Source organism: Amaranthus tricolor, chromosome 16 (genome assembly GCF_026212465.1).
Source record: "Amaranthus tricolor cultivar Red isolate AtriRed21 chromosome 16, ASM2621246v1, whole genome shotgun sequence".
Taxonomy (NCBI): Eukaryota; Viridiplantae; Streptophyta; class Magnoliopsida; order Caryophyllales; family Amaranthaceae; genus Amaranthus; species Amaranthus tricolor.
Window position 1 is genome coordinate 10709230 of NC_080062.1, and position 16926 is coordinate 10726155.

A 16926-nucleotide genomic window follows, 5' to 3' on the forward strand; every position below is an offset into this window, starting at 1 on the left:
AGACACCTAATATCCTTTTGCTAGGGCTCTTCTATTGATTTGGTGGGCCATATTAAGAGCCTAAATTAGTATTAGAATAATGTGTGGTGGCTAATACATAGATAGAAATATTGTTTGAGAGGATATAAAGTGTATCTCATGTATAAGTGTGAAATCTCCATAAAAGGAGTGAGCTTTGAGATCTAGTGAGGCAATTCATCGATTGTGAGTGATATTTCATTAATATATTGTTGAATAGTTAAAAAAATGTAATGGTATTTGAATAAGAAGTGTCGAAACGCCATTTATATAGTGATGAACAAAGCATTGATCTTTTTTTTTGTGTGCGTATGGTCTATTTTTCTTCATCTTTCTACACTTCTTCTCACCATAGAATTAATATTGTTGTGTGTTTGCTTCAAGACTTTGAGTTTCTTAATCCATGGTGTTTTTATATTTACCATATTTTCTTTTCTCCTCAACCTATAATATATATATTTTTTTGATCAAAACACCAAGCTCTTGGTGATGGTTAATTCTACAATAACAATAGCAATTATGTAATTATATCTCTTTTTTCAATAGCTACATTTCTTTATTTTTTTAAAGAGCTTTTTGATGGAAAGTAAATAAAAATAGGAAAGATAGTATTAAAAATTGCAAAATTTAATTTTAATGGTATGAACTTTCCCTGTTCTACTTTTAAAGGTTTCAATTTTGATTTATTTTTTAAAAGATAAATCAAAATTCGAACTTATAAAAGCAGAGCACCGAAAGTTTGTATCTTTAAATCTAAAAATTTACTCAACTTTTATAAAAGCAAAATAAAGAATATTTGTGAATTACACCCTTAAAGTTTAACATTTTTTTCAAATTACAGCCTCAATGTTTATTTTTTTGAATTACAGCCACCAAAGTATTAAAGTTTACAAGTTCAGACAAAAAATATAGAACTTCGACCACTTAACTTTAAATTCCGACCATTAAAATGGTTAAAATTCTGTGTTTTGGCATAAACCTGCAAAATTATGATACTTTGGTGGCCGTAATTTACAAAACTAACACATTGAAATTGTAATTCGTAGAAGTGCTAAATTTTAAGGCCGTAATCTAAAAATTATTTCAAAATAAGTTAAAATTTTATAAGTTGTATGAAAGATTTAGAACAAATATTAACTTTATCCATGAAACAAGTCATACTCTCCTATTTGCCAACATTTGAAACAAAACCAGAACCTCATCCACGAGAAGCCACCCAAAGAGCTCAGTAGTATTATCAACAATGGTGGCTTTAACTCTAAGACTACCTTCCGTTTCTTCCGTTTTCTTCCCACCTTACATCTCCTCCTCTCGATCGATTCCTATTTTCCGTCGGAATCATCTTCTTCAATCATTCGTCAGATTCTCCGTCAGAAGCACAGCGTCAGAAACCAGTACAACTACCACTGGCATGGACAATTCCAAGTTAAAATCCCAAGATAAAGATAGAGTAATAACCCCTCGTTCTCAGGATTTTAATGCTTGGTACCTTGATATTATCTCTAATGCTGAGCTTGCTGATTATGGTCCTGTTCGTGGTACTATGGTCATTCGCCCTTATGGCTATGCTATTTGGGAAGCCATTCAGGTCCTTTTCCTTTCTTATTTTCCCCATTTGAATTTGACTAATTATTTACTCTTTTATGCTTTCTGGGTTGTCATTTTTTATTGTTTTTTTGCTTCTACATGCTGGGTTATTGTTGAAATGTTTAGATGCATACATATTCTGCATTTTATTACTCAAATTTGTCACTTTGAGTATTTGATTCTGTTATGAATAGTGTCATGAATGGTGTGACTTGAGTGCACAATTGATGTGTGTAATTGATGTGTGCATTCATGTGTGACTCTTGGGATGGAATCGAAGAGTGTGTTAATGTGGATGTATTAAGTTGAGTCTTGATGATTGTGGTTTATAATGGTGATTAAAAGTATGGATCAATGAGGTAATGAAGTGTGAGTTAAGTATAAGAGTTATGGGACTCAATGAAGAAGTGTAAAAGGTTTAATTCAAGATGCTGTACTATGCAAGTCGAGCAATGTTGTCAGAAGCTCTCTGAAGTGCCGCTCGACCAGCTCGCTCGACCGAGCAAGCTCCAGGGTGGGTCGAGCGAGCAATCAGAATTCAACCAGAAACTTCTTGTAGCCCGCTCGACCAAACTGCTCGATCGAGCGAGCTCCTGTTTTGGTCGAGTGAAGTCTCTGATGCTCCTAGGATGCTGTTTTTGACTCTTCAAGTACTTGGGACTGTTTTTTCATTATCATTTATTCATAGTTTTAATGAACTTAATGTTACTTAGTGTGATCTCTCCTATAAATAGAGAGCTCTCATACGCACATAAAATACAATCAAACACAACATCTAAGCCAAATACATAGCCTTTTGTTTTTATCTCTTACTCAATTGTAATACTTCATTTGTAAGAGTGTTTTATACTTCTTTGATATAATATAAACAAGAAACTACACACGACGGAGGACGTAGCCATCATTAAGTGAACCTCCTTAAATCTTTGTGTCTCTTTGGAAGTTTTACATTATCAAACCTTTGTTTAGTTCATTGTTATTATTATCGTTCATCAAAGTTCTTAGCATCGTATCGATTTTGACAATTATTTCAGATTCAATTTGTGGGTTAATTGGGTATTTGACTTGGCAGGAATATTTAAATGTCAAGTTCAAGGAAACTGGTCACAGCAACATGTACTTCCCGCAGGTACTTGCTTGCCCTCAAATGGTTTTATAGTGTTGTTTTCAATCATGAACGTATAATAAAGGTATAATTTGAGTTTAACATTTCAGAAGCTCTAGGAAAATTTTGGATCATGGTTTAGGATGGTCTTATATGTGTTTTCAATTATGATAATTTAGGGCTGATGTTTTTAACTTATCATAACTTTAATTCATTTTAATTCAACACTTGATCTCAGTACAGTACTTATAAGTACTGATTCTCTCACTTTTTTCTTAGTGAAGTTTAATTCAGTTAATGATTGATAAGCTTAATTCATTTCACTAGAAGATACGAGCTCTCAATAAATGATTGTGGGAGTAATTGATTTTACATGAGCAAGTATGTGTAATGGAAGAGTGTTATTTCAAAATAAGCATAGTGCAAAATATTGCATTCATAAGCGTATAATGACTGTACTGTAAACGTTTCTTTTAGCTTTTCACAACCAAAATATAAGTTGTGACAAACTCCAAATCATCCACATCTATCACGACGGCTAGCGCTAACTGAAACGACATTTTTCCACCATGCACATGTGCTTTCATATCTGATATCTACATCCTAAATGTGAGGTTGAAATGTTTCGTCACAAAAGCGTTTATGTCTCCATTTTAAATGTTGAACTTTATTTCGGTACTTCCCTAAATAGCTTGTTGCTTTCATGCTTTCAACTAGTTTTTGGATGCTAAATGTGGTTTTAGTTTTCCTTCACCTGGAAATATGGCTACCTAATTAGCAAGGGCTAATACAAAAGTATGATTAGTTTGGCAATCTTCTTTTCAAGGTTTTGATGTAGAGGATTAATTTGGAAATTGGAGACTTGGTGGATAGGAAAAGGTGTGCTATCTTTTTCTGCAAAAACTTATGTATTTTCTTATTTCTAATTACAGTCAAACAATCTGCTTGGATTTTTAAGATAATTATGGAGGACTTTGATTAGAGATAACTAATGTCAAAGAAGACGATAGGATACCTTTGATTTTTGATTAAGTCTGTTGAAAGCGGTAATGAAGGAATTTTAGCTCTCGACAGTTTAGTATTTGAAATATATTTTTTTGGTAGACAAGTAGATTCCTTGATTTTCATAGGAGCCTAATTCTTTAAGCCTTTGACTTATGAAGAAAACTCGTGTGAAAATATATGAAATTGTTGGATACACTTAAGCATCAAGCCTCCTACTCTTGGAATTTATGTTGGAGGTCTTTAACATTAGAACTGATTTACTTTTGTTGTCGGAAGAATCTTGGGTAGAGGTGTAATGCAACTTCTTTCATCTGTTCTCTTGCCCTTACTAATCTTTGTATTTACATTATGGCTAATATTTTGGAGTCAATATTGGACAGGGTGCTGTTTCCATTATGCTAAGAGGAACCCTAAAGATGTCATTTCATATATTATATAAAGTTTCCGGATATGTTCAGCTATATACCCCGTTTCCAATGCTGAGGATATCTCTTCTTTGTAGTATGTCTGTAGTTTCTTTCTTATGTCGATATGTGTTTCTTTCCTATCTATAGTTGCATCTAAAAATCTAAGGTATCTTCTGCTAGCCCTTGTGTGGAGTGTGGACAGTGGTAGCTTCTGTAGAAAGGTTGCAGGTCAGCATACATGGTTCTTCTTTTGCCTTTGTGGTTGTAAGGAGAACTTTCTCGAATAGAGCTCTTGACTGAGAGATTACAACAGTTCCCAAGCTTTCAAGTTGCTCTGAAAACTCTCTAAACAGGACTAAGATCTCACATAATATCACAGTAACCCTCACAAATCACCATCTCTATCCTTCCATTTTGTTCCAATTTCTATGCATTATCTTTTCTATGCTCCTAACCAATGCAATGCAAATAACTACTAGCACCTATTTATTCTTTTAACATTTCCAAAAGTATCGTTGTCACTTGTGGTGCCGTAAGACAGGATTATTAGGTATTGGCTGTTGATCATTGGCACTTGACAACTTTTTGGAAGTGTTTTACTTTTCTTTCCTTTGGTGTTACTCTATGATTGTTTTGTGATTTTTTATTTGATTTGAAGTAATTAGTTTGGTTAATTTAGAAGAACATGTGTCCTAGATTCTATACTTTTAGGCTTTTGAAGCATTTGATCTTTTGGAAAAATGTAGAGCAATACACTTCATTAATAAAAAGTGCTCTACTTTTTTGATTGAGTGATGCCTGGGGATCTATCTGAATTGATTTTCATGAGAAGCAGGGTAAAAGGTTGTTAAATATAACTTGAAGAGTTATTTTTTCTTTTATACCTTCTTTTTGTGGATGGGTTTTATATGTCTGTCCTTGATATGATTCATCAATTTCTTTTGTTGCAGTTTATACCATATTCTTTTATAGAGAAAGAAGCTAGTCATGTTGAAGGATTTAGTCCAGAATTAGCTCTTGTAACTATTGGAGGAGGCAAGGAACTTGAAGAAAAACTTGTGGTACTTTTCCAAATGATGATTTTTTTCATACATATGCAATTTTTTGAGTTCTAATGAAGTTTATTGTGCACCTTAAAATTCATAAGCCAGTAACTGAACATTAGTTTGATTATTGCACTTGTTGAGGTTCTGGCAGGTTCGACCTACTAGTGAAACTATAGTAAACCACATGTTTACTCAGTGGATCCATAGTCATCGTGATCTTCCTTTAATGATTAATCAGGTGAGATGACTATAAGATTAGAAGTTTGTAATTCTATATTATCCCTCTTATATAACTAAAATCTTCCATTTTAGTGGGCAAATGTCACAAGATGGGAGATGCGCACCAAGCCATTTATAAGGACTCTTGAATTTCTTTGGCAAGAGGGTCATACAGCTCATGCTACCCCAGAAGAAGCAGAGAAAGAGGTCTGAGACTTTGAGTATTTAAATTTGTAACAACTTAAGATAATGATTACTTGATTAGTAGCCCAAGTACTTTAAAGATATGAATTCTTTAACTAATTCATGTTTTTTTTTTTTTTTTTTTTTTTTTTTTTTTTTTTGTGTGTGTGTGTGTGTGTGGTTACAGGCCTTGATTATGATCGACGTTTACACCAAATTTGCTTATGAACAAGCTGCAATACCTGTAATTGCAGGTCGAAAATCAAAGGTTGAGACATTTGCTGGTGCAGATAGGACCTATACCATTGAAGCTATGATGGGTGATCGAAAAGCTTTACAAGCTGGGACTAGCCATAACCTTGGACAGAATTTCTCACGTGCATTTGGCACACAGGTTTCAACCTACTGGAAGCTTCTTCTCTCTATTGCTTTATTTTTCTAGCTTTAATCTAAGAATCAGATTTCAACTGAGTAACAGAATTTGACATCTGTATGTGCAGTTTACTGATGAGAATGGTCAAAGGCAAAATGTGTGGCAGACATCATGGGCTATCAGCACACGTTTTGTGGGCGGTATTATTATGACTCATGGTGATGATGCTGGTTTAATGCTTCCACCAAGGCTTTCACCTATACAGGTTTTGAATTCTAGATTCAATCTTTTCTTTATATGATGACAACTCAAACTTTTAACAATTGTTCAAAAAAATTTTTTTTGCCTGTGAACTGAGTACATTCTGTCCGATTAATTTGATTTCGATTTATGTCATCTAGTTAAAAGAAAAAGAAAGGATAGAGAAGGAATGAACAAACCTTAACATTCTTTTTGAGGAAAGTCGTAATGTGAGATAAGTGTTAATACTAATCTAACTATAGAAATATGTGTTACTTATATACAACTATGAAGCTCGGACTCAACACTTACCCCTCCATGTCAGTGTTGGGATAACACAATTTCAGTAATGACATGAGATAGGAGTTGGAATTGCCAAGGGGAGGATGGACCCGACACTAGGAACCATATTTATGAAAATTAGGAAGTGTAGGAAAAGGGTAATGGGGAGGAGGGATCAAAAGAGAAAACACTATAAGTTGGTTTCATGAAAGAAGGCAAAATGAAAAGTCAAATATGTGCTTTTCTATTCCTTATAGCTGTCTCTGGATTTTGGACCTTTTCCAAACGAGTCCATGTGTCTTCAAATGTAGAATTCGACGAGTCCTACACTCGGTATCTAAGCTTGACATATGTGCCTGAATCTCAGCATCACAGCTATACAATGTATGCTCCTGGTTATTGATTGCTTTTGTGAATAGAGCATATTATTATGAGCTAGCATGTTCCTTTTTTTGGTTTACGTGCTGATTTCATGTTGATCTACCTATGTTGCCCTTTGCATTATGTTTTTCTGCTTTTCTCTGATAATTATAGGTTTATTATTCAGGTTGTAATTGTACCAATTTGGAAAAAGGAAGAAGAGAAGGCAGGAGTACTTAATGCTGCCTTTACTGCATTTGAATTTCTGAAGGGTGCAGGGATTAGAGTCAAAGTTGATGACACGGAGCAAAGAACACCTGGATGGAAATTTAACTTTTGGGAAATGAAGGTGAGTGCTCACTGTTATTCATTTTGTTATGACATGTGAGGCCTAAATTTGAGCACCCCATCACTTATTTTCACTGCAATTCTCCATGTTGGCTTTAATCACTTAGTTGATGTAACTTGTAATCTTTGCATTGTTTTTCATTTCATTAAGTGATTTCAAATTTCAATTTCAATTTTTTTTTCCATATCCTATCATTCTTTTTTGGTAGGCATTTGAGCATCATGTCTTGTTATGGAGGCAGATGTTACTATGATAGATTTGGGTTATAGAAATAAAATAAGCTTATATGATAAACGATTGTATGTAAATCTTGTATTTAAACTGCATTTGGTTTTCTATGAACTCTTAATTTTGATTATTAGAATGTAAAAGGGGTTCATATGAGATCCTTCTCTACATTAGCAATGTTTTAAAGTTATATTTGAATTGTAGTATGAACTCCTAAAAAATAGTGAATACTAGAAATGATGCGCAAGGCACCCTAAGAGACCCTAGGTCCCTAGCTACAATGCAAAAGTAAGGCCACAATATCGTATTGACCGAGTTGTAAGGTTTTCAAATTTAGCGATTCCTCCCGCATTGTATAAGTGCAAAAAACCACTTTATAGGCCCGTTTAACTGATATCTCATAGTGTCAGCTGATATTGGTTGTACAACAATCACATTACCTCGTCAATTGTCATATTATCACCATGACCAAAACCGCTATTGCACCGAAACCTCATTTTTTCATCATATTTTAATTTTATAAATTTGGTTTAAGTATGTCTTCTTCAGCATCTTTATGCCCCATGTCATTGCCTTTCATTACCTTTGGTTACTATAGGCTCACCATTGCGCCTAAGGAACACTTTTCAAAACTAAGTTTGCATTTGAGAAAAATGACCCTTGTTGTAATCATAAATTTACTTTTGTTTGAAGTCATAAGTCACAAGTCACATGTAAAATACTCTCTTCTATTCTACCCATTTGTCTCATTTTTGTCACTATTCACATATCACTCTTAATTTGTTTTTTATTCTTAATCTATAAGTTAAAATATAGTCATGTGCTATCTTGTTTGATTCGTCTCAATACAAGGATTATTAATATCAACTTTTTATATAATTTTTAATTAAGAACAACTAAAGATATTAAGGATTAAAATGTTGCCTCGACAAGTGTGAAAAACTAAATGGGACTAATAGGTTGAATAGTAGGTAGTAATATTTATAGATTTATGATTATGAAGCAGTTTTTTACCTTTTACACATTGGCGACTCTACTTGGTTGTGTGGGGTTCACAACCCCTAAAAAATAATATATATTAAAAATAGAAGTTTTAATCCACTATTAGATTTTTATCCAACTCGAAATCCTACCGAAATTCAGAAACCCGACAATTTAGACCCACAACCTGAAATTGACCCGACGCGAAAAAAGGTTTCGGCATTATTATTTTGAGATGGACCAACTATAATTCTAGTTATTTTTTGTATTTTGACTTTATTTTCTTTGTTGAAGTCTTAATAGAGGTATAATGATCCTTTTTTTAAAAGAATGTTTCGTAAAATAAAAAATATATTTCTTATGATAAGTTGTATGTATCGAGAAGTAAAAACAAATTTTAGGACATGTGAAGGGGCAACAAATGATTTTCTAATCACAATTAGCCTTCATTAAGGCTCGAACCCAAGCCTCTTTTCGCAACGGTCTTAGATGATATAACACATTCAATACAAGGAGACATACCTTGGTGAATGTTTTTTGCTGATGATATTATTTTCATAGATGAGACCAATGAGGGAGATAAATGCTAAGTTAGAACGATGTGGATTGGGGACAAGAGTTGAAGTCAAGAAGTTTCGAATTAAGTCGGAGTAAGATAGAGTACATGGAGTGTAATTTTAACACAAGCGAGATAACTAGAGACACTATAAAGCTAGAAGAGAAAGAAATCGCTTCAAGTGGATGCTTCAAATACCTTGAATCTATATTTCAGAGTAGTGGGGACATCCAACAAGATGTGACTTATAGAATGAAGTGTGAGTGGAAAAAATGGGGAGCGGTTATTGAAATATTATATGATTGAGGTGTGCCATTAAAGTTAAAAGGTAAGTTTTATTGAACGACCATTAGACTGGTGCTATTATATTGATTTGAATGTTGTGCTTTTAGAAAAGATCATTTCAGAAAGATAGAAATAGCGAAAAGGCAAATGTTTTGATGAATGAGTGTTGAGTGAGCATACCTTGAGGGTTAAAATTTGAAACAAAGATATAAAAGAGTTTAGGAGTTGCAAATATTAAGAAAATGATGAAAGAGAATCATTTAAGATGGTTTGGATATGTGCAGAGATGAGAATTTTGAAAATCGTTAAGGACGATAGTTTGGGAGACTAAAAGAGAGGGCGAGGAAAATCGAAGACGACTTCGAGGGATTGGAGTGGAAAAGAATATGAATGTCCTAGACTTACAGATGATATGGCAGAAAATCAGAATGAATGGAGAAGAAGAATTCATGTGGACGACTATTAGAACTTATATATTGGTTCATGTAGCCGATCCCAATCTTTTGGGATTAAGGTTCTGACAGTGTTGTTGATGATGATAATTTTTTGTGACAAATATATATTTTTTTCAATATTTTTAGATAAAAGATTTGCTTTAGATGTTAAATAAGATGCAATTGTAAGCCGATTTCTAAATATTAGAACTCAACAACAATTTAAATAGTTCTTTTCATGTTTTAATACTAAATGGGTTAATATTTGAATTTTTAATACCATAAGTAATATTTCTGCCACCCTTCCGCCAAATTTTTAGATTCACTACTGCTTCTATAATCATCCTTTTAATGAGGGTGCTTAACTATATTCAGTTGATTATTTTGTGACTTAAATGATTTGTCAGGTCGTTCTTGCTGAGAGTCCATGTGTATACAAGTGATTTGCTGGTTTTGCCTATGAAATGCTATGCAATTTTTTTTTTCTTTTACTTTGTATGAATTTTGGTATAAATCTTATGGAGTCTAGTGAAATTCAGAGTTTTGTGTATTACATCTTTTTTTCAGCTCTCACTAAAACAAAGTTTATTTCTTAGGGAGTTCCTATAAGAGTTGAAATTGGTCCACGCGATGTATTGAATAAGAGTGTGGTTGTATCTAGGAGAGATATTCCTGGAAAACAAGGTAAAGTGTTTGGAGTATCCATGGAACCTGATGCTTTGGTTCCTTATGTAAAAGACAAGCTGGATGAGATACAAGCATCATTATTGAGCATGGCGACTTCATTTCGTGATAGGTATGTGCTTGTGCATTGACTTTGATTCTTGATATCATACTTTTGTGTGGATTCTTTTGTGGATGACAACTGTGTATCCAAATGAATGGAGATGTGTCTTTTGGGCTGCATCAGAAGCAGTCATGTTGTATGCCAGTTGGATTACAAATATGATGTCCCATTGGATGATTAGATGATAGATAAATAAATGAAGTTTCTAATAAGAAGATCAAGTGATTAGCTTATTGTAAAAGAAAGAGATGAAAAGGGAGGACCCAACAACCCCCCACTACCTAGTATGAATTCTAGTTTGGTTAGATTTCCAGTCTTTCAGAAGTCAATGTGAAACCAGTGCTACCCTAATAAGTGAAACTGATAGAGACCGCCAAAAGGCCGACTAAATCATTTAGATGAAGAGGGGAAGGCAAAACTCGAGGGCCTGAAAATTTTTATAGTAGGGTTTTACAAACCAAAATTCCTTGCCAATCCTTTATTCCTTTATAAAATATCAAATCCCTATTTCTTTTGACAATTCTTTTTTTCCCCTAAATGGAGCCTTGTTCAACATTGCTTGGTACAAAGGTTTTTTTTTTTGGTCTCTTGACTGCCGTCATTAGTGTTCTTTTTAGTATCAAATCCCAATTTCAGTAAAGTATTTGAAAAAATTGATATTCCTCCACAAACTATTGATTGTGGAAGTGGCAGCGTAACAGTGGTTATGACCTGCCTAATGCAACCTTTCTTTATTTGGGCTTGGCACTGGAAATGAGTGACAAATAGGATTCTCATGTACGAAGTATAAAAAAAATAAAAACGAATAAACGTTATACTAGAGAAAAGATCACTCCATTGTTAACAAACTTTTAGCACACATTTTTTATGTCTATATACTATCACTTCACATCTTAAACAGATGCTAGATTTCTTTGATACTTTGTTAGTTAACTACTGCATTTTATAGTACTCCAAAACACTATCTAGTCTAAGATTAAAACTTGTCTGGTAACCAGTTTGTAATCGATTGAATACTTGCACAAACAATTTACTGTACATTACTTAAGAATGCATTTGTGTATACTACAAAAGTTCTATTATATGTGAATACAATTTTTGATTTTATCTAGGATTTTGCATCATAGGGAATGGAAGCAATATTTCTGTAGATATATGCAGAAGCTTCAATCATGAATTATTTTACATGTTTTTGGCAATTTTGTGGATTCACCCTTATAAACGCAGCATATTTGACTTATTGATTGTCAGTTACATTTGCAACAGGCTTGGGGGCCTGTTGGGGCCCCAAATTTTTTATCATGCGGGCCTTATGGAGCCTTCATTATTTTCTTTAAACAAATAGAAAATAGTGAGATGGGTGGTTTATTGGAATATTACCCTCTTCTAGGCCTTTACGATTATTTTGGATTGAAAGAATTGGAGGGAAAGAAAAGGGGGGATTTGGGGGGATTTAGTTTCCTTTGTTTGAATACTTATTTTGGAGGGGAGGGATTTGGATCCGTACTACTCGCCTGTTTCTAGTTCGTAGAGTCGTAGAATCATAGGTCAGAATTGGGATTTTGAATATTGATGTTGTCTCTTGAAAGTGAAACAATAATACAGTTAACTTGTCACATATTTTTGTCCTATATTGGAGGTGTAAGAATTTTAATGTAATAGAATCACAGATCACACAAAAAAACTCCAAATGCTGCACTCATTTTCTTAAGCGTAGTAATCTTACCACTCATGAACTCGAGGTATGGAACTTAAAGTTTGTGGCATCAGAAATCTAGAATGGAGGATGAGTATATAATGTACTGTGTAGCATCACATTTTTAGTAAGTTCAATTTCATCAAAACGGATTGAGCTGGGCTGAATGGGCCCAGCCCGCTTAAGCTCTTTATTTTTATAAGATCCGGCCCGTATTCAGCCCGTTGCACAAGTCTAATTGTCAACGAGATTTTCTCAGTTGCAATTTCCCTTTCTGCTGTTGGGCCCAGCTTACTTTCTCCATATGTGTATTGCATGTGCAATATGTTAGAGTTATCCAGATTTGATTTATTGAATCATCAACACCGACACTTCCTTTTCTCTTATGTCAGCCGGCCTGTACAGCTCAAACTTTGTTGTAAACCCTAAAGAGGTCATTGGTGTTTGCCAACGCATTCTTTTCCCTCTTTATCCTTGCCCCTACACCTTTTTGTGATGTGATAGATCAACTGGAAGACATTGATGACTGGAGGATGGGGTTCTTGGGTTGGGCCCCATTGTTTGCAGAAAATTACTTGGAACATCAGTAATCTGATTAGTGCTTTACAAACCATTCTTGGAACTTAAGCGGAAAAACTAAGTCTCCCTGTATCATGCTTTATGTAATTGGAAATAGATTGAAGTAGGATGGGTAGAAAGGTAGAGAGGAGAGAATGAGAGATTTATATGTGTTGTTTACCGGACAACATGCGTTATGTAATTGGACTTTAGTCACCTAATCGTAACACATTAGAAATTAAGATTGCAGAGTTTCAGGCACCGCAAAGCTAGGTAAAGGTTTTTCGTTGTGTGAATCTCAGGAGTCACGACATTGTTGGGATTTGTATGCTTGGTTCTTTCGGTATAGAATTTGTGACAAGTCATGCCTCTATATGCTGTTTTGAGTGCCTTTGAGAACTATTGGTATCAGAGATTCTGACATGAAACTATTTGGCAGTAACATTGTGGATGTGGCGTCATATGACGAGCTTAAAGCTGCAGTATCTGATGGAAAGTGGGCAAGAGGTCCATGGTCTGGCAGGTGATCTTCTTCCCCCCTCTTTTTTACCTATAGACTATATTTAAAATGCCTTAGTAAATCATTCGCGCTTCTTATTTGCGTTTAGTTCCAAATGATATTTGCTACCAAGGGTTATCAGAAACAACCGTTGTTATCACTAACGAGGGTAATGTTGCGTATAGAGGTGTTCAAAACAGATTCGATAATCCAATATTCACCCGACCTTATAACCGAACCGGATTTAACCCAATTTAAAAATGAATTTACAATCATGTAAAAGTCAATGTAGGCACAAGACTTGATTTTGAACCGACCCGAAATCGACCCAATGACCCGAATGAAGTAATGAACACCTCTAGTTGCGTACATCCGACCCCTTCAAAATCTACTTACATGGGAGCCCTTAGATAGCGTTGGGGGTAGTGAAATGTTGTATCTTCATGTTTTATGAAGCATAAGTACAGCGTTACAACTACAAGTTCTTGTTCTCTTTTTGAAGTATTGTGAACATTATCGCCATTGCTTTATTTGCTTTCTCTATTGCTTCGTGCAGTGACAAGGACGAATTGAAAGTGAAAGAGGAAACCGGGGCAACGATCAGATGTTTTCCTTTTGAACAACCCCCAGGCATAAAATGTTGCTTGATGACTGGAAACCCTGCTGAGGAAGTCGCAATTTTCGCAAAATCTTACTAGCTACAGGCTTGTGCTATTGCCAAAGGAGATTCGCTTGACTACATCTTCGCTGTAGCATTTCATTCAATCGAACTTGGTTTATATGAGAATTCATTTTTTTAGTTGATCAGGTATCGGAACAATAGCCTCAAATAGTTTTTGTTTTTCTTCGCACCAGATTACAGGTGCGTATTTTATTTTAATGTATAACAATAAACTACAACAATATCAAAACCTTAATTCCAAAAGATTGGGATCAACGATATTTGGATGTACATTCATATGTTATAGTGCTGGTCGATAGGTTTCTACTTTTTTTGCTTCTGTTTGTCAGACTTTTGGTACTATTATTTGCCATTTCTCAATATAATTGCCCAAAACCCTAAAACTAATCAGGATTTGTTTTCAAATCCTATGATTAGATATCTTCTGCTTGTCAGGATTTGTTCTCAAATCTCTTCATTATAGAAATGTCACCATAAATCATAGAAAATTAAATGAATATCAGTCACATAATTATGATCAATAACTATAGTAGAATTTTTATGATCAAACATTACAATGGAAATAATATATTAGTTTAATTTCTGAAAGCTCACTATACAATTTCAAACTATGTATTTTTAGTGAACATACAGTAACCATATTACATACCTGGACATCAGATTTCCTCTTCATCAGCACAAGTAGATTACTATTAGTCTAAGTTTATGATTTTGTTTGGCAAATGATTGTTGATTGGTTTGACTAGCTGGATGTATTGGCTGTTGAACTATTTTTTTAAGCCAGTTTCTGTGAAGATATTTGGAAAATATGTTATAAGAGGGACAATAGGTAAGAATCTAAAATTCAATGAAAAGCTTTCTTATAATTCTTCAGCCGGCTTAAAAGCTATTTACTAATACTTTTTAGCTGTTTGACCAACCAACTCGTCATTTACCAAACAAGCCCTTTGATTATTGAACATAAAGATCAACAAGTTCATCCAAAGACTCATTGGAGCTGGTATTTCGAAGACAAGGATCACCATTTTCGAGCATCCATAGAAGGTGATCGAAAAGAACTACTTCACACTCGATAGAGATACCATCATCAGCTCGACTTTGCTTCGATTTCTCGATAAGTGCATTGATCAAAGGATGAGTTAAATAGTTGGAATTCACTATATACCGCCTTCTAGAGCTCCCAACATAGATTGTCTCACCATCATCGCCGCAATACTTAGAACGTTCTTTAGTTGAGTTAGACCTTAGACTTGTGTAGGAAGATGATCTTTTTAGTTGCCTTGACAAACTCTTGCATTTTCTTAATATTAAATGTTGAAGTTTCTTCATATTTCTTTCACTTTGAAGCTAACTAAACTTGGTGACTTGAGATTCTTGTGCCCCTTAGCTTTATTTTTTTGGTTGTACCTTTTTATTTTATTTTATTTTATTTTTCTTGGTTGTGTTGGGTGAGATCTTTAAGTTTGTTGGCTTGTGTTAACAGAAAGTGGGACTATTCCAATCCAATCAAATTAATAATGACTCTTACCTGTCTATCTGTCCCTCTATTGTTTTCAATTTTAGCAATACACTAGTAGAGTAGTAGACACTAGTATTTATGTTAGAAACAAATAGCCCCAAATATAATCAAAGCAATTGTGTAAAGAGATAAAAGGGTATATTTTGAAAGATAATGGGAGAAATATGTGGATAAGATAAAAATGCGATTAGAATATATGGAATAGAATTGAAAATCTGTATATATTGATCCTGGCCAAAAATAAAAGTATAACAAATTCAATAGAATGGATTGAACATGAGTCAAAGACGGAAGAGTATTTATACTCTTGTTAATTTTTATTAAGGGTATTTCTTTCGTTTTAATATTTTTTTTCCATCTGAGTAAATATAAGTTATATAGTACTAAATCATGTAGAGTTATTATTTCTATAAGCTGTAGTCAATAATTTTATTTTTTAGAACCATTCGAAAACAACTTTTTTACCGTCACAACTCAAAAAGATTATGTTGTGCATATTCTTTAAAACGTACTTACAGGTTGAAGTCATTTACAACTCATTCGGTACACAATGTTAAAAATATAACAGTTGTTTATATTTATGTTGTCTAGATCTAAATATCTTCTACACGATCGGCCAAAAGGAAGGGAAGGATAAGATTGGTGAGAATTAAACTCGAAATTCTATCAAAAAAAAACTGTTACTTGCATTATCTGAGACGAGATTTGATTTTCGATCAAATGATATTAAGTTACTACAGCTAGTCTCTTAAGAGACTGTTTCTTTGAGAGACGTATCTCAAACCCAACCCATTGAAGATTAATGTCTACTTATCATATTCTTAATGTCCACTTACCATATTCTTAATGTTTACTTAATGCTTTACCGTATCTTTGATGCCTACTTTCAATATATTAAATGTCTACTTACATCATTCTAAATGCCTACATAAAATATTTAAAAAACATATAATGAATCGGTCCAATTAGAAATAATCTCTCAAAGAGAACGTCTCTTACAAGAATTTATAAACTTATTACCGCAATTCAGTGATCAGTTGTATCCTTTTTAATTTAATTCCTAGATCCAAAAGAATTCATTTCAAATCATTGAATTAAACATTGTCGTTAGAATGTCTTAATTAGTGTTAGTACCACCAAAAATCATTAATTTGGTGCATAATTTAAGCATGCTGGATTTGTTGAAGCACACTTGACGAATCTTGCTTGAATTTGGAAAAAACTAATGGAAGCTTTTAACAAACTTAACCTATTTACATCCAATAATTGTTTTACTAAATATTAATTAATGTAGAATAATAATAATTAAAAGGGCAAAACATCTTATAATGCACTTGGTTCCGACTTGCATTGCTACGGTGTTAGTAGAGATCTAGCGTAGTTAGGATCTAACTTTTTTGGACCTTAATGGTCCGGATCCGATCCAAGTTTATATAAAATTCAAGGGTCGTAAAGGTCTAAATCTGATTAACATACTTAAAAATTCACTTTTACAAGTATTTTCAAGGATCTAGGTCTGAGTTTGGA

At 33.8% G+C, this 16926-nt stretch overlaps 2 protein-coding genes across 2 annotated transcripts; one reads left to right on the forward strand and one right to left on the reverse strand.

Annotated features, from left to right (window-relative positions):
- The first annotated feature begins 1168 nt into the window (after positions 1-1168).
- On the forward strand, positions 1169-14188 carry LOC130802378 (proline--tRNA ligase, chloroplastic/mitochondrial). The gene is made up of 11 exons (XM_057666358.1): positions 1169-1606; positions 2678-2734; positions 5073-5183; positions 5320-5406; positions 5481-5594; positions 5758-5964; positions 6071-6208; positions 7013-7174; positions 10255-10454; positions 13139-13222; positions 13755-14188. Exons 1-11 carry the CDS (start codon positions 1262-1264, stop codon positions 13894-13896), a joined length of 1647 nt encoding a protein of 548 aa, XP_057522341.1. The 5' UTR covers positions 1169-1261; the 3' UTR covers positions 13897-14188.
- A 28-nt stretch (positions 14189-14216) lies between these two features.
- On the reverse strand, positions 14217-15666 carry LOC130802379 (auxin-responsive protein SAUR76). The gene has a single exon (XM_057666359.1). The coding sequence runs from the start codon at positions 15207-15209 to the stop codon at positions 14832-14834; it is 378 nt and encodes a 125-aa protein (XP_057522342.1). The 5' UTR covers positions 15210-15666; the 3' UTR covers positions 14217-14831.
- Between the last annotated feature and the right edge of the window lie 1260 nt (positions 15667-16926).

Excerpts from the sequence above, each read along its gene's own strand:
- LOC130802378 (XM_057666358.1), top strand. The coding sequence starts at position 1,262 with ATGGTGGCTTTAACTCTAAGACTACCTTCCGTTTCTTCCGTTTTCTTC. Across the intron at positions 5,184-5,319 it reads AACTTGAAGAAAAACTTGTG|GTTCGACCTACTAGTGAAAC; the intron begins GTACTTTTCCAA and ends AGGTTCTGGCAG. Across the intron at positions 6,209-7,012 it reads CAAGGCTTTCACCTATACAG|GTTGTAATTGTACCAATTTG; the intron begins GTTTTGAATTCT and ends TTTATTATTCAG.
- LOC130802379 (XM_057666359.1), bottom strand. The coding sequence starts at position 15,209 with ATGAAGAAACTTCAACATTTAATATTAAGAAAATGCAAGAGTTTGTCA.